The sequence below is a fragment of the Lynx canadensis genome, chromosome B1 (genome assembly GCF_007474595.2).
Source record: "Lynx canadensis isolate LIC74 chromosome B1, mLynCan4.pri.v2, whole genome shotgun sequence".
Taxonomy (NCBI): Eukaryota; Metazoa; Chordata; class Mammalia; order Carnivora; family Felidae; genus Lynx; species Lynx canadensis.
The window spans coordinates 164060516-164079229 of NC_044306.2; the positions used below are offsets into that span (position 1 = coordinate 164060516).

Here is an 18714-nt window from a genome sequence, read left to right on the forward strand (position 1 = left end):
CAGCGCTGCCGAGGTCAGCTGGGAGGAAAGTAGCTTTTCATTCTCCCATAGCTGTTTTAAAAATGTATCCTCTCTAAAACGAATCATTTCTCTACTTCTTTTGGAAAATTTCTTTTAAGTACTAAGTTCATATATCTCCTGTCCCCACCACACATCCATTGCTGCATGCTTGTTTATTGGTTTCTCTGTTTTGTTTCTCTGACCTGTATTGGGTTATTACTGATATAAAGTATTTTCTAATAGTTGACATCTAAGTGTTTCTTGTGGATTTCTTTTTTCAGTCTTCTTTAATACTCTGTTCATTGGTTCTCAAACTTTGGTGTGTATGAAAATCACCTTGGGGAAGTTTATAAAAATAGGGGCCTAGCCAGTATTCAACTTCAATGAACCCAGGCCTCTCTCTCCCTCTTTTTTTTTTTTTTTTTTTCCTTTTCAGAGCCAGGGCCCAACAATGATTTATTTGTTTTGGGCATCATATTCTTTTTTTTTTTTTTTTTAAGTTTTTAATTTTAATTCCAGTATAGTTCACATCTAGTATTATATTAGTTTCGGGTGTACAATATAGTGACTAAGCAATTACACAACACCCAGTGCTCATCACAACACTTGCACTCCTTAACCCCCATCACCTATTTCACCCAGCCCCCCACCAACCTCCCCTTAGTAACCATCAGTTTGTTCTCTGTAGTTGTGTCTTTTTTTCCTTCCTTTGTTTTGTTTGAGTGAAATCATATGGTATTTGTCTTTTTTGACTTATTTCGCTTAGCATAATACACTCTAGCTCCATCCATGTTGTTGCAAATGCCAAGATTTCACTCTTTTTTATGGCTGAATAATATTTATGGCAGAAATACACACACACACACACACACACACACACACACACACACACACACACATACCACATCTTCTTTATCCTTCATCAATTGTTGGACCCTTAGGCTGCTCCCATAATTTGGTCCTGGCCATATTCAACTTCAGTGAGCCTTGGCCACTATTTTTAATTAATTTTCTTGGTGATCCTAATACCATCAAAGTTTGAGATCTGCTGCTCTAAATCTTTGCTACTCAAACAGTGGTCTGTGGGCTAGCACCATTGACATCACCTGGGATCTCATTAGAACAGCATCTCAGGTCTCCCCCAAGAATGAATGAATGAATGAACCAGAATCTGCATTTTGACAGGATCTCCATGTGATTCAAGTGCATGTTAAGGTATACAAAGCACAGAGCACAGTGGCTCTCAGACTTCGAAGCATATTCTTAAAGGGAAACTTTAAGAACAATAATGCCTGGATTCTACCTGTAGAGATTCTGGTGTAATCAAGTGGGGGCCAGGGGGAGGAATTAGGCATTGAGTGTGTTTCAAAAGCTCCCCGGATAACTCTAATGGGCAGCCCGGAGAACCGCTGATGTTGCCGATGTCAACCCCAGAACAAAGTTTCCCAGCTGGTGTGCACCAGGAAATAGGTTATAGGTATGGATTGATCCCCTTGGCTCCTGGGAGGTCAGGCACAGCCTGGAGCTGCTCTGGGCTAACTCTTCTACAGGGTAATCTTTTCTGTGGGGATCATGACAGGACACTTATCGGGAAGTGTTGTTTGAGAATTAAAAAAAAAAAAAATCAATTTCTGAACTATTGCATTGAGTGGAAAAGTTAAGACTGTACTAAAAAACGTGTCAAACATGGACATAACCTTGGACACAACGGCTGTCTTTACAACAGTCTTTCCACCCGGAAACATAGTCTTTCTTCAGGTTTTCAAGTTTTCTTTCATACATTTTTCTAGAATTTCATAGTTTTCTTTATAAAGACTTCTATTTCTTACTAGATTCATTTCCAAAGTGTATTTCTGGACGATGTTTTATTGCTATTGTAACTCTTTGTAAAGAAATACAGAGTTTTGTGCTTTCCCCTAACCTTACCTCTGTGCTTTGGTCATTTATCCTGAGCATCAGAAAGGCCTCTCTCCTCTCTCCCTCCTCTTTGACTTTCTCCTTGAAAGGTTTCCTCACCCCTTGTTGCCTGCTTTGATTCCAACAACTGTACCGCCTCTATTGACAGACCTGCTCTGCCTCCGAGTCTCCTGCTGGGGTCAGCCCTTTTCCCTGATGTAGCCTCATTTTCCACTTCTCAACTCACAGATGCCCCGGAAGCATTGCCCTGTGTCTCGTGGCAGTAAGCCCCCAGCCAGCCGGGGTGTGGCAGGATGGAGGTGAATTTTAAATCAGGTCTTTATATTAAGTACTAACTTTTGCTAGATTTCCACTCGTGTGGGTCTGCAATCACCTCAGAAAACTTTCTTTGAAAAGTAAGAGTAGAAAGTATTTAATTCCTTATTCACTGCTGTGCTTGCCTTGGTTATTCTGGCTCTTGAGCTGGATAAAGAGCTGTATCTGTGGTAGAAATCCCATGAATGTGAACCTCCACCATCACCTACCCATATTCTCCTCCCCCCCTCCCTTGTCTCCCCCGGCCCCATTCCACCCCAACCCTGTGCAGGCCAAGAAAGGATTTCACATCAGTTACTTCATTAAAGAGTTAGTCTGGGGGCACCTGAGTGGCTCCTTTGGTTGAGCATCAGACTCTTGACCTCGGCTCAAGTCATGACCTCACGGTTTGTGAGTTTGAGCCCCACGCCGGGCTTTGCGCTGACAGTGCGGAGCCTGCTTGGGATTCTCTCTCCCTCTCTCTGCCCCTCCCCTCCTCATGCTTGCTCTCACACTCTCTCCAAATAAATACATAAACTTAAAAAAAATAAAATAAAGAGGAGTTAGCCTGTGTTCATTCAGTTGTGAGTCTGTATTACGCACCGAGCAGCTGAGATCTGAGATTTGAGTATAATTGTCTTCTAAATCATTTTCTTGCCTCTCAACACCTCCTGTCCTTCCTCTGTAGTGCTGCCAGAAATGGTTACTCTAGAAAGCACTGTCTGGTTACATCTTTTCCTTGCTGAGCCCCATCAGTGGATTTCCAGAGTCACAGGGTCCACACCAGCTTCTAAGACATACCCACACTTTGCTTGCGTCTCCCTATGCTGGAGCGTTTCCTCTGTCTGGAATGCTTGCCTCTTACCCACCTGCACACTTTCCTTCTTCGACAGCCTGACTTCCACATCACTGCTTGGAAACAACTCACATTACCCCAAGTTCATTTCTCCCTCCTCTGTGCTTTCCCCTGGACTTTATACACGTGCTTCTGTCTTCACTCAGCCAACAAATATTATGGAATGCTGTGCTGCATTGGGCCTCTTCATGGTGCTGGGGCTGCGGCAGTGAGTGAGACAGAGTCATTGCCCACATAGAGGGAAGGCATGTAATCAAACAGGAGGATGGTTTCAGATAAGGGTAAGTGCTCAGAAGAAAACAAGACTGCAAACCAGATAGAGGGTGAGTGGGTTTGGAGAAGGTGGACAAAGAAGTCTCCCAGGAGGTGACATTTGTGCTGAGCTCTGAGCAATGAGCAGAGGCAGCCATGGAAGCATCTGGAAATGAGCTGTTAGTGCAGAGGAAGCAGCACCTGCAGAAGCCCTGAAGCAGAAAGGGTATGGCATTCTGGAGGGACAGGAGAAAGCTGCTGGTGTGGCCTAAGCCGGGTGAAGGAGGTGAGGCAGGGTAGGAGATGAGGTCAGAACAGCTAGCGGTATGGGGACTGAGGGCCTACTGGCCATGGCAAAGAATTCGAGTTTCATTCTGAATTGCACTAAGGAACTGTTGAAGCATTTTAGGCAGGAGAATTGTATGAAATTATTATTTTTTCTTTTTTGAGAGAGAGATGTGGGGTGCAGAGAGAGAGAGAGAGAGAGATACCACAAGTGTGGAGCCTGACTTGGGGCTTGATCTCACAAACTGTGAGATCATGACCTGAGCCAAAATCAAGAGTCTGACACTTAACCAGGTGCCCCTGAAATGATTTTTCTTTTTTAATGTTTACTTATTTTTGAGAGAGAGAGAATGAGTGGGGGAGGGACAGAGAGAGAGGGAGAGAAAATCTGAAGCAGACTCTTTAATGACTGCAGAGAGCCTGACACGGAGCTTGAACTCGCAAACCTTGGGATCATGACCCGAGCTGAAGTCGGACACTTACCCGACTGAGCCACCCAGGCGCCCCTGAAATGACTTGTTGACCTGCACTGAACACTTAGGCGGCTCGCTCGCATGTGTGCGTGTTAGACTGTGAGCAGTGTGAGGGCAGGTGCCTCTGTGAACCCCTAGCACCAAGCCCAGAGTGCTGTCAGTAAACATTTGAGTAGTGAATAAATGAGCAATCTATGTTTTCTTTTGGTAAGCTCTGTTTATGTGTGTGAGTCCATAACACCATGTAAATAACACTTTCTGTTTAATAAAATCTGATCATTCTGGTGCTAGGATACTCCCTATGAATAAAGAAACATCACAGGCTTTCTCAAGACTCTAGGGTATTATTATATTCTGGATGTTCTTCTCAGCCTTTGAAGCGGTACCACAGGAATGTTAAGTAGAATCTCAATGACCAGAAAAGAATGAAAAGCCATGACATTTAAAAAATGAAAACTTATAAGTAGTGCAGTAAGTCTCATGATAGGGGTGAATACAGATATAACATCACAATGACATTTGTTCTCAAAAGGAGCCGGGGGGGGGGGCAGGTGGGGGGGTGGAGCTGGGGATTGTAGAAAGCTGGCATCTCCTGCTAACTTGGGATTTTCTTAGTTCAACATAAGGGCAGTTGTATGTGATTTAAATTTCATTATCTTTACTTTCGTGATCTTAGAAAATACAGACTCCTGAGATACCCTGTTTTTCATTAACTACACAATAATGTCACCTTGCATTTTATGTGATTGAGGTTTTTGGACCTGACTTACAGTGTAATGATGGACGTTTACAATAGTATTTTCTGTTATAATTTTTAATCTCCAATTTATAGGTAGTCTTGTTAAAACTTGGTATTTTTTTAATCAGTTGGAAACTCTATATCTATTTGTGTCCCACTTAATAAAGCTATCCTTGGAAATCTCCAAAGGTGAAACCATAACCCAGTCCAGCAGACATGCTGTAATGGCAATCATAGCCCCTACTCATAAGAAAAGTCTTTTCTCATTACTTCTTTCCCTGCATTCACTTAAAAATTACCCTGCAGGTGATAAAGGGTTTAAAACATGGTGTATACTAAGTACATTTTGGACTGTTTTTTGAGTTGAAAATATTTTTCTCTGCAGAGACTTCAGCAACACAGAAACACTGTGTAGTGAACAGAAATATTATTGTGAAACGTGCTGCAGCAAACAGGAGGCCCAGAAAAGGTGTGTAAAAGGGTTTAGCCCAGAGGGTGGCTTGGTTTTGAGGGAAGGAACCATACCTGATTTTGAATCCCATTTCTGTGGGCTCGTGGCCAAGTAGCTTTGAAGAAGTCAATTGCCTTCCTCCCTGGATAAACTAGGATAAGAGTGCCTGCCTTGGAAAGTTGTCCATTTGTCTGATCGTTTGATCATTTGTTCATTCATTCGTTCAGCAAATATTTATTGTGTGCTGTGTATCAGATACTATGCTGGGTTAATGAGTGGTGGTCAGATATAATTACTATTTTCTTGTGATTAAAGACAGATTATAAAAAGGATTTAGCATAGAGTATAACACATAGTAGATATCTAGTAGAATTGTTACTTCATATTGGAACTTCTTATTTAGAGGCACAAGAGGTTTAAAAAGTTAATGATTTAATGTGGAAACACGAGGAAATCAATAACACATCAGTTGCATGGATAGGTGATAAGAAGCATCACATTCTGAATTGATACAGGATCCATGGTTGCCTTTTTACCAGCACCGGCAAGTTAGAGCCCCTGGACAATGTGTGCGAATCAGTGATTCTCTGTTATCTGCCCCCGGAAGCCAAGAAACTTGACATTTTAATTATCGTGTGAAGCCTTACTGTGAATTGAATTTACCCTGCCCATGGTTGTGGAATATTCAGAATAGCTCACAGAAGCTCATTACCGCCATCTAAAACCTTCAGGGGTCTTGAGCTGAGGTTGAAATCATTTCTCTGCTCAGCCTTCCCTGCTCTTCCCCGCTAGACATGCACATCTTTCCTTGCCGCATCAAAACTTACAAAAGGTGACTCCTTGTGGCAGATGGGAGTGGAGTGATAGCTGGTTAACTTTTGTGAGTCATCAGGGGAGCTCACTTCTCCCTGTCCTTACAATCTCAGTCAACCCAAGGCCAGCCCAGGCCTTCCTATATGGCATGAAGGCATGTTCATTAAAATACTGTGTGTTCCTGTAAAATATCAGGCTTCCCATGATTCTTCTGTTTCTGCAGACATTATTTTGCTTATTTTTACGAACAGGGTTTTACCTCAATAGATTCCTGAACAACAGTCTCTTAAAATTTGTCCTTTTCAAATAATATGCATTGAAAATGTGTGCATGCTGAACAGCATTGACACTGACTCAGGGCATTCCTAGAATGGGGGTCCGGAAGGGGACCAAAGATCTCTAGGACCAAAGATCTCTATTCCAGCAGAGTTGTCTCCATAAACTATTGTTTTTTTGTGAATTTTTTTTTACCAAGGAATATTAATGGTCATCTAGTGAAAAAAGATTTCTGTGTTCATGTAAGTTTGGGAAATGCTACATCAGACAAAAGAGAACAGTTCCTTTACTGTAGGATTTCTCAGAACCTCTCTGCCAGTGCACAGGGAGGAACTTTGAAATAGAAAGTAGCTGTCCAAACTTGGCCCTAGGACCCCTGCCTCTGCTGATGTCTCCAGTGCTCCACAAGCCCAGTTTGGGAAGTGTGGCCCTTAAGCCAACCCCTACATTTTATGAGTGGGGAAACCAAGAGCTAGATGAGGGGAAGGACCGACACAAGAGTGAGTGAGCGTGAGCCCAGCGTGCTTGGTTTCCCCAAGCGCCCCCCGTGGTCCTCAGACCCCAGAAGTCCATACCGCAGCCTTCTGCTTGTCCTCTTCCCAAAAGTGGTCACCCCTCCTCTCCATTATCTCCAGGCGGGGTGGAGGGGGGGTGTGGCTGTCCAAATATTGTTCCTTTCTGGAAGGCAGGGGGCAGTAATGGAGAGCAGTTGCACACCGTATTTGCATTGGTACAAAACTTCAGGACTGTCTCCTTTGGCCAGAGAGAAACAGAGCTGCTGTTGCCCTCCTCTCCTGCTGGCTGTGCCCAGTTAGCCGAGCAAGCAGGTTAACTAGCTGTATGTGTGCAAGCATCCTTTTATTCTTGCGGGCAGTGTGGTTACTTGCCGACCTGAAGTCTGTTAGACCCCTTCTGCTCTCCGTTTGTGTGGCAGCAGTGTATTCTGCCCCCCCAACACCTCTTAGGGGGTACAACTTCTTTTCTATTTCGTGGTTTCTTAGGATGAGAGTAAAAAAGCTGCCCATGATTTTGGCCCTGCACCTAAAGCGGTTCAAGTACATGGAACAGCTGCACAGGTACACCAAGCTGTCTTACCGGGTGGTCTTCCCGCTGGAGCTCCGGCTCTTCAACACCTCCAGCGACGCCGTGAACCTGGACCGCATGTACGACCTGGTCGCTGTGGTGGTTCACTGTGGCAGGTGAGGGCAGGCGGAAAAGCGGGGCGCACGGCGGGGTGCACGCGAGAAGGGTGCCGAAACAGAGGCAGCTATGCCTTTCCTGGGCTGTGAGACTCTGTAGTAATGGGACTTCTGAGAATGTCTTCCAGGCTCTTATCTATCATCTCAAAATAAATCCAAAATGTACTCTTCAAGATATTCTTCATGCAGTTTTTAGCCCTTCCCCAACCAGAAAAAAGAGAGTAAGAGAGAAGGCTCCTAGATACGGAGAAGAAAAGTGTTTTGCTGAAAGTCCTTTGAGCAGATATTTTTTTCTTCCATAGCTATAGATACAAGCATGGAAAAGTCCACTGAAAATACACCTGTTTGTTATCCTTTGCTCAGCTGGAAGAGATTTGTGTTCTGTCGTTCCCCTGCCCTTCTGGGTTTTAGGTAGGGGTGTGTCACTGAGCAGGATTATTTTCCTCTCCATCTGCCTGGATTGGATTTTGGTGCACAGACCATAACAAGAGGATGCGTGGTTCCACACAGAGGAGTAGACTGATTTCCTTTTCCCCCTGCACGGCGGCGGATGCTTCGCCTCTGAAGCACCTTATTTGTCCCATGCAGAGCGGACTTGAAGTCACAGGATCCTTTCTTACATTCCCAGTGTTCTGTGTTTTGGTCGGTTATAAGCCAGCTCTGTGGTTTTCCTGAAGAGGAATTCCACCAGTTATTTTTCTAAAGAACGCACGAGGCTCGTGATCTGGAAACTAGCTGTGAATGCTGGGTGGGACCTCCTGGAAGGAACTGGAAGGTCTTAGGGCTGGCAGAGCCCGGTACCTGGAGGGCATTGTGGCCGAGGCGGGCAGTGGGCTGATGTGGGCAGGTGATGGGGAGACAGAAGGTGCTCAGAAGTATATACACATTTTCAGTACGGATCTCTGTGGGTGATGACTAATCCCTAGAGCATTGGTGAGGATAAGGCAGCGACCCCTATAGGGGACCTGGAGGACAAGTGAGGTTGGGTTGCAGAATAGTGACTTTCTGTAATGAGGGCTCAAGGTCAGAGCGGCCCTGGCAGCAAGGCCCAACTGGTGCCGAGTCACACGTGCTACTAACTAGCATTCATTAAATTCTTCCCCACTAGAGACAGGACTGTCCTCCTACACAGAGCAGGGCTGGCCTTGCACATGGGGATCAGGTGGCTCTGGGCCGTGGACGCTGGGGATCTCCGAGGCTGGGGAGCCGAGCGTTCCCTCATCCACGCCAGGACCTCCTGGCCCATGGGTGCAGCTGGTGCGGTCTCATTCTCTGATTTCGACCGCAGTTATTCTTTGAACCCTTGTTTCTTGGGTTCGTAGCAGAGTCTGAAGGTACAGCAGTGATGAAGATCCACGGGCCCTGTTCTCATGAAGCTGAGCCTCTGGCGAGAAAGATAGATAATTAGCAAGTAAGCACACCGCCTGTCAGCACCAAAACAAAAGCACTGGGAGATGACTTCGAGTTTGAGGAACGCTATGAGGAATGAACAGGGCGCTGAGAGAGAGCAGTTGAAGGTTCCTCTTCAGGGACGGGGACTGGTGAAGCGTAGCTACCAAGGTGACATCGGGGCTGAGGCCTAAGGGCTAAAATGAGCCAGGAAGGCCCACATCGGAAGAGGATCATTTCGGGCAGAGTGTCTCCAGGGCAAAGGCCTGCCGTGTGAAGAACAGGAAACCAGGGGTCCAGAGCCCAGGGAGGGGAGAGAGTGGCTGGATGGCGTCGGAGAAAGGCAGGAACAGTTCGCGTGGCTTGTCTTGTATTTAAAGAAAGTGGACAGGGTCACCTGGCTGGTTCAGTCAGTACAGCATGTGACTCTTGGTCTTTGGGTTGTGAGTCGAGCCCCACATTGGGCACAGAGGTTACTTAAAAAAATAAAAAAAAAAAAAGACAGAAAACAAAGGCAAATTTGGCTTTTGAACTTTAGTGGTACACTGAAAAAACAAAACGGAACTCTAGATTTGGGGTTAAATTCCCTCAGTCGTGCAGATCTAACTAATAGTAACAGCTGTGTAGTTCCACTTTTTCCCATATTATGTGATACATACCTTTTCCTTTGAGCACGTGTTATTCTATATTATAGTTTAACATATTTCTAAAACTTAGATGATGCCACTCCTCAGAGTTCCCCAGTGTCTTCCTGACTGACTCACCGCGGAGTCCAAAATCCGAACCACGATACCCCATGCCCCACCTCTGTGGCCTCCTTCCTCCCCTCCCCCTGGCTCACTGGGCTCAGGCTTCCTTGCTCTTCAGTGAACCCCGCAGGAACCCCCCCACCCCTGCCATGCCCAGTACCTTTGCACCTGCTGTAAACTTCCATCACATGGTCACATGGCTCGTCACCATCACCTCGTCTCTCCTACCTCGTCTCTCAGGGAAAGTTCCTTCTGCTCAGATCTTGGGTTAGCAGAGGACTGTCACCATTGTGTATCAAATAGTACTTCCCTCTGTCACTCACCATGCTTTACTCTGCTTTATGTTTCATGGCACTTTTTTTTAAGTTTATTTATTTATTTTGAGAGAGAGCAAGCGAGAGGGAGGAGGTAGGGGCAGAGAGAGAAGGAGGGAGAGAATCCCAGACAGGCTCTGCGTTGACTGTCCGTGCAGAGCCCGACGTGGGGCTCAAACTCATGAACTGTGAGATGGTGACCTGAGTCAAAATCAAGAGGCAGACACTAGACTGACTGAGGCACCCAGGTGCCCCTTCATCACACTTAGTATACATTGAAATCTATTTTAGTTTGTTCAGTGCCTCTCCAGCCCTCATCCCAAGAAAGTGGGGACCCTGTTTTCTTCACTGCTTTTTTGTCTGATGGCCAGAAGAGAGTCTGGCACATAGTAGGTGTACGGTAATTATTCATTTATATTTGTTGAATTTGAATATCTGCTTTCCCCACTGGACCGTGGGTCTTTAGAAGCCTGACTTTTTTGCATCTTTGCAGAAGATTCCTTTATGCTCACCACAGCACCACCACGTGGGTCTTCCTCCATATATTGTGGCCAAATAAATGTGGATATAGACATGACCTATACCCATTCTCCTGCTGAGAGAGGTTGTTCAGGTAGATCACTGCCTAAAAAGAAGTACCTAGTTTTTGAAAGAAGTTAATGTTAACTTGATAACTTGTGTTTGTTCTTTTCCAGTGGTCCTAATCGTGGGCATTATATTACTATTGTGAAGAGTCATGGCTTCTGGCTTTTGTTTGATGATGACATTGTAGAGGTTGGTATGCAGATTACTCTATAATGGGGCTGCTGCGTAGACTGTATTTGGGGGAACGTGTATGTGCGGACATTTCCTAAAATAGGCCTGTTTTCCCATAACCTGGCTTAAAAACCATGTACATTTCTCTCAAGACTAAATTCTGCTGTTCTTTATTCTCTATAGAAAGGGAGAAAGGGGTGTGACTGGGGACTAATGAGTTAACTGCGTTCTTGTTAACTGATCAGCCATAGATGTGGGATCTCTTTGTCCCCTGAAACCGTATTCATATGTAAGTCTCATTTTCCACTGTGACTAAAGCCCTCTCTACTACAGACCAAATAATAAACTCTTTATTTTCATTTTTTAAATTTTTAATTTTTTTTAATGTTTATTTATTTTGGAGACAGAGGCAGACAGGGTGCGAGCAGGGGAGGGGCAGAGGGAGAGGGAGACACAGAATCCGGCTCCAGGCTCCAGGCTCCGAGCTGTCAGCACACAGCCCAATAATAAACTTAATAAAAAGCTCTGTAAGCACTCTTTCATTATGCCAGATTCTTCTTGTATGGATTGATATTTAAAAATATGTTTTCAGTCTGTTGGACCTGGAAATCTTTATATTACACTCAAGTGTTCCCATATATTGATTTTGTTGTAAAGGAATACTAGCCGGAGAGAATTCCACACTCAGACAAGGTCCGTTTTAGCTCAGAGGGTGACACTAATGGGAATGAAGTCTGACGACCTGCAAGAATTAAGGTTATTCCCCAGACCCCCCAGTTTACCATTTGAAAGACGGGCATCCTGGCTGCTTCAAAGCATGCCCACATATGTTTGCCGATAGCTTGAAGGCTGGCCTCCCTCCTCCAGGATTTGCAATGTATGTAATCATGCCCCATTGCCAGGTCTGTGGAATTAGCTGTTTGCTGTTGAAAGTTCCCAGTTGTGATTTTGTAGCAAACAGTGTTTGCTTCAGTCTTCTTGTTCATTCCATTTGTTTTTCTTCCCTTCTCTCAGTCATCCCATTAAACAGTTGTATTGTTTTCTTTCTCTTATTGCAGAAAATAGATGCCCAAGCTATTGAAGAATTCTATGGCCTGACGTCAGATATATCAAAAAATTCAGAGTCCGGATATATTTTATTCTATCAGTCAAGAGAATAACTTGAAGAACTGTGGGACGAGTTCACACGGGGGGAACTGTTCACGGCACTATTCCCTGGTTTCTCTGCAGACTTTCCTCCCCAGTGGCCCCGCCAGTGGTACTACGCCAAGTGTAATGGTCTGGCTGGGTTAGACTTTCTCTCCCTTTGGTTTTTTACATGCAGCACTACTTGTGGTTTTATTTTAGTCTGAGGTAGAGTTAACTGCAATCAGATTGTAGTAAGATTTGTATGAGTAACAGTTGCTAATTTTAGGATTGGGGAAACGCTACGCCACCGGCTACGTCTGGCTCAATTAGAGTGACATTTCCTACGGGAAGGTCTACAGTCTGTTTTGGGTCCCTGCTAAACGTCCCAAGTGGCTTCCGGGATCTCATGTCAATGCATTCCTTTAACTTGTCCCGGGAAGCACTGCTACCCACTTGTAGCTTCTCTGCCTCTTTTCTGACGCAAGGACAGAATCGGGTAGAAGTTCACCTGTTAGGGCTGCAGCTATAGCTTTAAGTTTGTGCAAGTGAAAACGTTTAAAAGTGAGTAACCTCAATACTAAAATCATCCTCCAGGTGGAACAGGGTGGAGAGAAGCTGTTCACGGTGGCTAGCGCCTGCCTGGGGCTGTGCTCCCCTCGCCGCCCGCCGCCGTTAGGACCCCAGAGGCTAAGAAGGCACGGAGCTCAGGGCAGGCAGAGCCCAGAGGAGGACGCTTTTGTGGACAGTGAAAACTTAACTTTTCTTACCTTTCTACCAAAACCACGTTTCAGGAAGATACCCCTACGCCATTTGTTTTTAGTGATGCTCTACTTCCGTAAGGTCCTGTGAGTTGTATCTGTCCTTTATCTGGCGCTGCTAAGCTTTCCAAGGCATCCGCCCGGGCCGGCTGGTGTTCTGCAGGCTGTGGCCGCAGGGCTGAGCTACCGTGGTGACTGCTTCCGGCACAGCTCTCCTTAGCCAGTCAGTACCCACCACCTTCTCGGTCAGGAAGGACCCAGACACTGCAGTGTCACCACCATTGGCCGCATTGTACAGCTGTTCACCTTTTAACATTTCAGTCTGTTGACTGAGGCGCTGGCGAGTCCCAGGACTAATCAGGAACCTTCCCTAGAGGGACCACTGGAGTCAGCTGGGGGTGAAGGTGGGTCAAAGGAAGTGGGAGCGGGTGGGCGGAGGAATGAACAAAATGGCAACTTTTCTTTGGCTCAGACTCCTAGAACGCTTGACAAGACCGTTTTTTGGAAGAACCTCATCTCACTGTAGTTACTTTTACTTTTTTCACTTTTGTTATGTATGTATTTATTAGATCACTTGAGTATTGGTACCTTTTATTAAAAGGGTCAATTTGGCGTTTTGCTGTTGAGCTGGTTTTTGGATTCTTACAAATACTATGAGGCATAGATCTTGGCTTCCTTTGGGAAGTCGGTTGACTTCCATACACTTCTAAGATACTGTGAACATACTATTTTGTTACCTAATAAATCAGCGAATGAACATGCAAATGTTTGGCATAATGTGAACTCAAATTGAAATTGGAAATGTTAGCAGCCATTTTGTAACAATTAAGAGCATAGCACTTTATCTAGATGAAAACTGGATTTCTTGTCTTTAAGATATCTTGAACTGTTTATTGCTCAGAACTTAAATAAGCATGCCAACACTTCATTTGTTCATGCTTGAAGTGAAATGTTTTACTTTTCACTGGAGAAGACAAAAACAGGGTGATCTTCACGTTATTTTATACAAGTGATGAAAATATACCTTGCCTTATTTAGAGGCAAATTCATATTTATAAATATTTTGTCTTTTTTTTTTTTTCCTCATGAAACATATGCAGTAATCACTTACCTGGAAGGTGAGTATTTATTCCGTTTTTAAGAGGAGACACTTTGCAATTGAAGGCAACTGATCCGAGGAACTGTTTGTACTATATATAACCCATATATTTGACTGTAGGTTGCAAAGTTTTTTTTTAAAAAATGATGGTTCATATCTAATATATTTGGAGCTGGTTCATAAGAAAAACTATTAAAATTATCTTTGGAATGACTCTTGAGGCTAATTTGTTAGAGAAAGAAAGTTTCAATTGGAAGCCTACAGAGGTAACATCTAAATGCTAAGTCGCAGATTCACTACTGTTTTTGTTTGTTGGTTTGCTTGTTTGTTTGGATTTTTTTTGTTTTGTTTGGTTTGGTTTTGGGTGTTTTGTTTTGTTTTGTTTTGTTTTTGGTCTGTATGTGTGAAGAGTTTTTCCCAGTGACTTAACAGAAGTAATTGAAAGGGTCAGTTAAAATTCTGAATTCGTGGATAGAGTTTAGGAATAAAAACAAGTACGGAAGATAAAATGCGAAGGCATTAAAATGGTTGTGTGATGCAGGAGAAGAAGCTTGGAGAAAGACCAAAACACACTTATCCACCAACACTCCATCACAGCTTTTAAACTTCGAGCTATCTGGTAATTTCTTTCCTCTTCAGTAAATGGAACAAACACTAGGCAGCTACGTTTCCCCAGAATCATTTCGCTTTATGTAAAGACAGTAGCATGCAAACACTTTCTCTTTCACCCTTGTTCATCGTGCAGGGCAGGGAATGGTGTGAGGTAGGTGAGACCATTCTGAGGTCAACGATAGCACAAAGGCTCAGCAATACTCCCTCAAATGGCAGGGTTTTTGTGGGTCCTTTTCTGGCAGGAGTGAGTAGGCCTGCTGTATTTCTTTTAACTGCTGCAGGGTTTTAAAATAAGTTACGGTGTTTTACACCTAGAGAAGAGAAGAGTATTTGCTTTATTGGTGACTTACTGGCCGAGCATCTAGATTATGGTACAGTTTGCTAAAAAGGCATTTGTTTAAAAGTCGCTTTTTGGCAAAATGAGCTGACATCCAGTCCTGTTACGTGGATGCATTTTTCCTTCCAAGGCAACATCGAGTGGACTGGTTCTCAGAGAGCCAAGGAACACAATGCAGGACGGTGTTAGTTTGACTCGGAAGCCAGTCATATTTGGTTTTACCGCCTGGTATATTTTGGATTTCAGATGAAATGGGAAAAAAAAAAATGACAGGAGTGGTCCCTATGCATTTATTTTCATGGATATGCTTAATTTCATGGGCATGCCTAACAATGAACTATGTTCTAACTGGAGCTTAGGGCTTATTTTAGATATTGGAGTGTAGCTTTATTACAGATGGATTTTATCTTTAAACATTGCATTTTGATCAACTTTGTATAGTCACGTGTATTAAAATATTGTGCACTAAATGTTTTGCCCTCATTTGCTATTATATGGTCAAGGCATTTATCGGCACTATTGTGATTAACTCATGTAAATGGCATGGGTCAGGGAAAATTATTTCCTACTTTTCTGCCTAATTAAATTTCTGTTTTCCAGTATTACATTAATTTATTTTTGGCTTCCATTTCTTTGTAACCAAAATAGTTACTGTATTTGTGTGGCATTCATTTCATTTTGTTGCTAAAGAAAACAAGTTTAGTTTTTATTTAAAATGATCTGTACCTTAATCTTTTTTTTTTTTGTAACCAAGTCAAGCACTTTAAGCAATAATGTCAATCTTGTGAAATTTCAATCAGTTTAACACCCTGCCTCTAAAATTGTTTGCAAAAAAAATAAATAAATAAAATAGGAATTCCCTTCCTAGAGAATTATATCTTGGTAATGTTACACACATGGACTTAAAATCCTTTTTATAAAATGTGAGTTATTGGCAAGTCTCATGTCTGGCTAATCATTCCAAATGTAATTTTGAAGCGGTGGAAATGTATAGAACATTCTGGTCATTGTGACGTATAAAGGCAATGCTACTGTCAAGGTTCTGGAGGTAACTCATCCCTTGCGCCGAGTAAAAAAAGATCAACAGAAGTAATCCAGAAACCTGTATTTGGGGAATAGCAAATTGAGGGTATCAGTGGGTAGGGGGTGGGGTGAATTAAGGGCGGTATATTAGGCATCACAGTGAATTCCTTAGCTGGGACTCTGCATATCAACACGTCCTTTCCCAGTTAGGAAATAAAAGATCCGTTCCTTAAGTAAGAAAGTAGCTTCCTGCTTCTGGCTTCTAGGCAAGAGCGGGCAGTGTGGCCCTGGCCCTGTTGTATTGACAGCCAGCCCCGGACCTCTAGGTGGTTTCCAAGCTGAGGTGGGAGGGACCCCAGCGGGGTGCACACCACTGCCTACACTGGCCTGCCAGAGTAGGGGCAGTATGTGGCTTCCAGCCCCAGACTCAAGGTTGCTGTTAAAAAGCTCAAGGCTTCCCCACCGCACCCCAGGCCTCCGCCCCCAGCCAGTCACTTCAAGGGGCCATGTGTGGGCAGGAACTTGTCATCTGAATGCATCTGTCTGGGCCCAATTATGAGAATGCAAACCCACAGGCCAAGAGTGGGACAGTGTGCCATTCAGTCTCTCAGCTTCTGTCCCTCTTCTCTCAGGTCAAGTCAGCTGAGTGACCGAGCTGGAACAACAGAGGCTTGTGGGAAAGTCATCTGTATCCTCCATGAAGGCTGTAGGAAGGAAAGACCTCGGGAAAGCCTTTTTCTTTTCTAGGCCTGGTGTTGGCCAACTGTTAAATGGGGTCTGTAGGATAGGTCTGTCACCGCCAGAGGAACCCAGTTCCTGGGGAATAAGGAGTGTTCTCCATTTATCCTCCATTTCTGTATTTTGATTCCTAAAACACCTTTAACAGAGAAAGAAGTCTCCCTTTGCCTTCTATTTACATGAAGATAATATCTGCTAAGTAGGGAGGGTTTTGATTGTGGGGATAGTACTAAAAACAAACCACGTAGACCTGTCCTAGAGATGCCCCCAGTGGAGAGATTTCTAATGAAGCCATCATTTAGCACCTGTTACATGCCAGGTGTGTTGGGAGTTGGGGGACAAAAGGAGGAAACAGAGGATCTCCTTTCTCATTTCTTAACCTCAGAAAGAAAAGATTTGTGGAAAAGAGATTTAAATTGTGGAAGTACTGTGTGTGAGGGGAATTCACAACTGAGCACAGTTTGGCTTTTGGCCTGGGTCTCCAGGAGCAGGGGGGGCAGTTAGATAAGGCAGGCGGGTTCCTCCCTCCCCTGGGTCCCATTCTCGGAGTCCCATGTTCCTCTCTGCCTGCTCCGAGGGAGGGACGGCACATCTTTAATTTTTTTTTTAATGTTTATTTATTTTTGGGAGAGACAGAGACAGAATGCGAGTGGGCTAGGGGCAGAGAGAGAGGGAGACACAGAATCGGAAGCAGGCTCCAGGCTCTGAGCTGTCAGCACAGAGCCTGATGCGGGGCTCGAACTCAAGAGCCGTGAGATCATGACCTGAGCCAAAGTTGGACACTCAACCAACTGAGCCACCCAGGTGTCCCAGCACATCTTTAAAACCAGTGTATAAATCTGTTATGTTGCAGCAATGGACTTGAACGTTTTGCCTCTTAATTTCATGTCAAAAGAGCCAGAATTTTGAAAGTCTTAACAGAGGATTTTTGAATAAGATAAACAATCCCTTTACATTATTACCAAGTAATTGGAGCCTGTCTGAACTTAGCAAGACCGATCAGGGCAGGAGAGTTTCTAAGCTATGCGACTAATGACTTTATTGACTTAACAACTGTGTTCCCTTTTTTGAGTTCCTTTATGTTTTATTATTTTTTTAATGTTTATTTATTTTGAGAGCAAGGGAGCACAAGCGGGGGAGGGACAGAGAGCGAGGGAGAGAGAATTCCAAGCAGGGCTTCGTGTTCAGCGTGGAGCCCAACGTGGGGCTCGATCCCATGACTGCAAGATCATGACATGAGCCGACATCAAGAATTGGACGCTAAACCAACTGAGCCACCCACGCGTCCCAAGTTCCCTTCTGTTTTACAAGTGCTTTGAACAAAGCACATTAGGTAGGAGCTTACAAACAAATGAAAAGCTCCGTTTTGGTTGTGAGACACCAGAGTCAGAAACGACATTAAATGTTGTAAAAAGGATTCCTGATTTTGTGCTCATTCCCCACATGATCATTCATGATAAAGTTTTTATTGATGACCCTGGCGTCGCATGTCCGCGTTGTAAGTTAACGTGGACGCATCTTCACAAGTGAGCACACAGGTTCTACTAAGGCAGTGTGGGATTCCACAGAAACTCCGAGAAGGTTGGGCGCTTGTGTTGTGGGTTGAATTCTTATTTTGTTTTTACCTCCTCCTTCTCACAGGAGGGAGCTTGGAGAAGAAAACAGATGTAGATTTGACTTGGCAAGAGGCAATGTAATTTAATAGTTGAAGCCACCATTTCTGTGTATTTAACCAAGTCCTCCTGAGATCCAACTCAACTGTATTTGTATTCAAGAGGCTTTTAATCCACCTTACCTGAGAGAACATTCTGTACTGGGATAACTGAAAATAAACACACAATTAAAGAGTGAGCCTTCATCCTTCCTGTAGCAAGCTGAGTCTCTTCACTAAGGAGCTCTTTTCCAGGTGAAAATTCCCTGTTTCCCATGCTGAGGGGTAGAAAAATATCTTTTTTTAAGTTTATTTATTTATTTGGAGAGAGAGAATTCCAAGCTGGCTCCGCTCTGTCAGTGTGGAGCCGGACGCGAGACTGACCCACCCAGGCACACCGGAAAATATTTTTAATGGGTGATAAAAGCTGCGTGAAGACTCATTCACCCCCACCCCCAGAATAAATTGTTTGGGAAAACTCTGAAGAGAGGTTGCTTCTGCTCATTTTTCCATCTCTGCAACCCCAAAGCCCAGAGAACAAAAATAAGTATGAGCTGCCAACCTAAGTTGGTCCTCTGTGCCAATCTGGACTTTGAACAGAAGGA

The 18714-nt window shown here is 44.1% G+C and overlaps 1 protein-coding gene across 2 annotated transcripts in view; it reads left to right on the forward strand.

The window, feature by feature from the left end:
• The window catches only part of USP46 (ubiquitin specific peptidase 46), a 61613-nt gene extending 46044 nt beyond the window's left edge, over positions 1 to 15569 (forward strand). For both annotated transcript variants that reach the window (XM_030313877.1, XM_030313876.1), the window contains 4 exons: positions 5202 to 5285; positions 7358 to 7555; positions 10703 to 10781; positions 11822 to 15569. In XM_030313877.1, coding sequence (XP_030169737.1) covers positions 5202 to 5285; positions 7358 to 7555; positions 10703 to 10781; positions 11822 to 11923 — 463 coding nt within the window. In that variant the 3' untranslated portion in view covers positions 11924 to 15569. The remainder of the gene's footprint in view (positions 1 to 5201; positions 5286 to 7357; positions 7556 to 10702; positions 10782 to 11821) is intronic.
• Positions 15570 to 18714: the final 3145 nt, after the last annotated feature.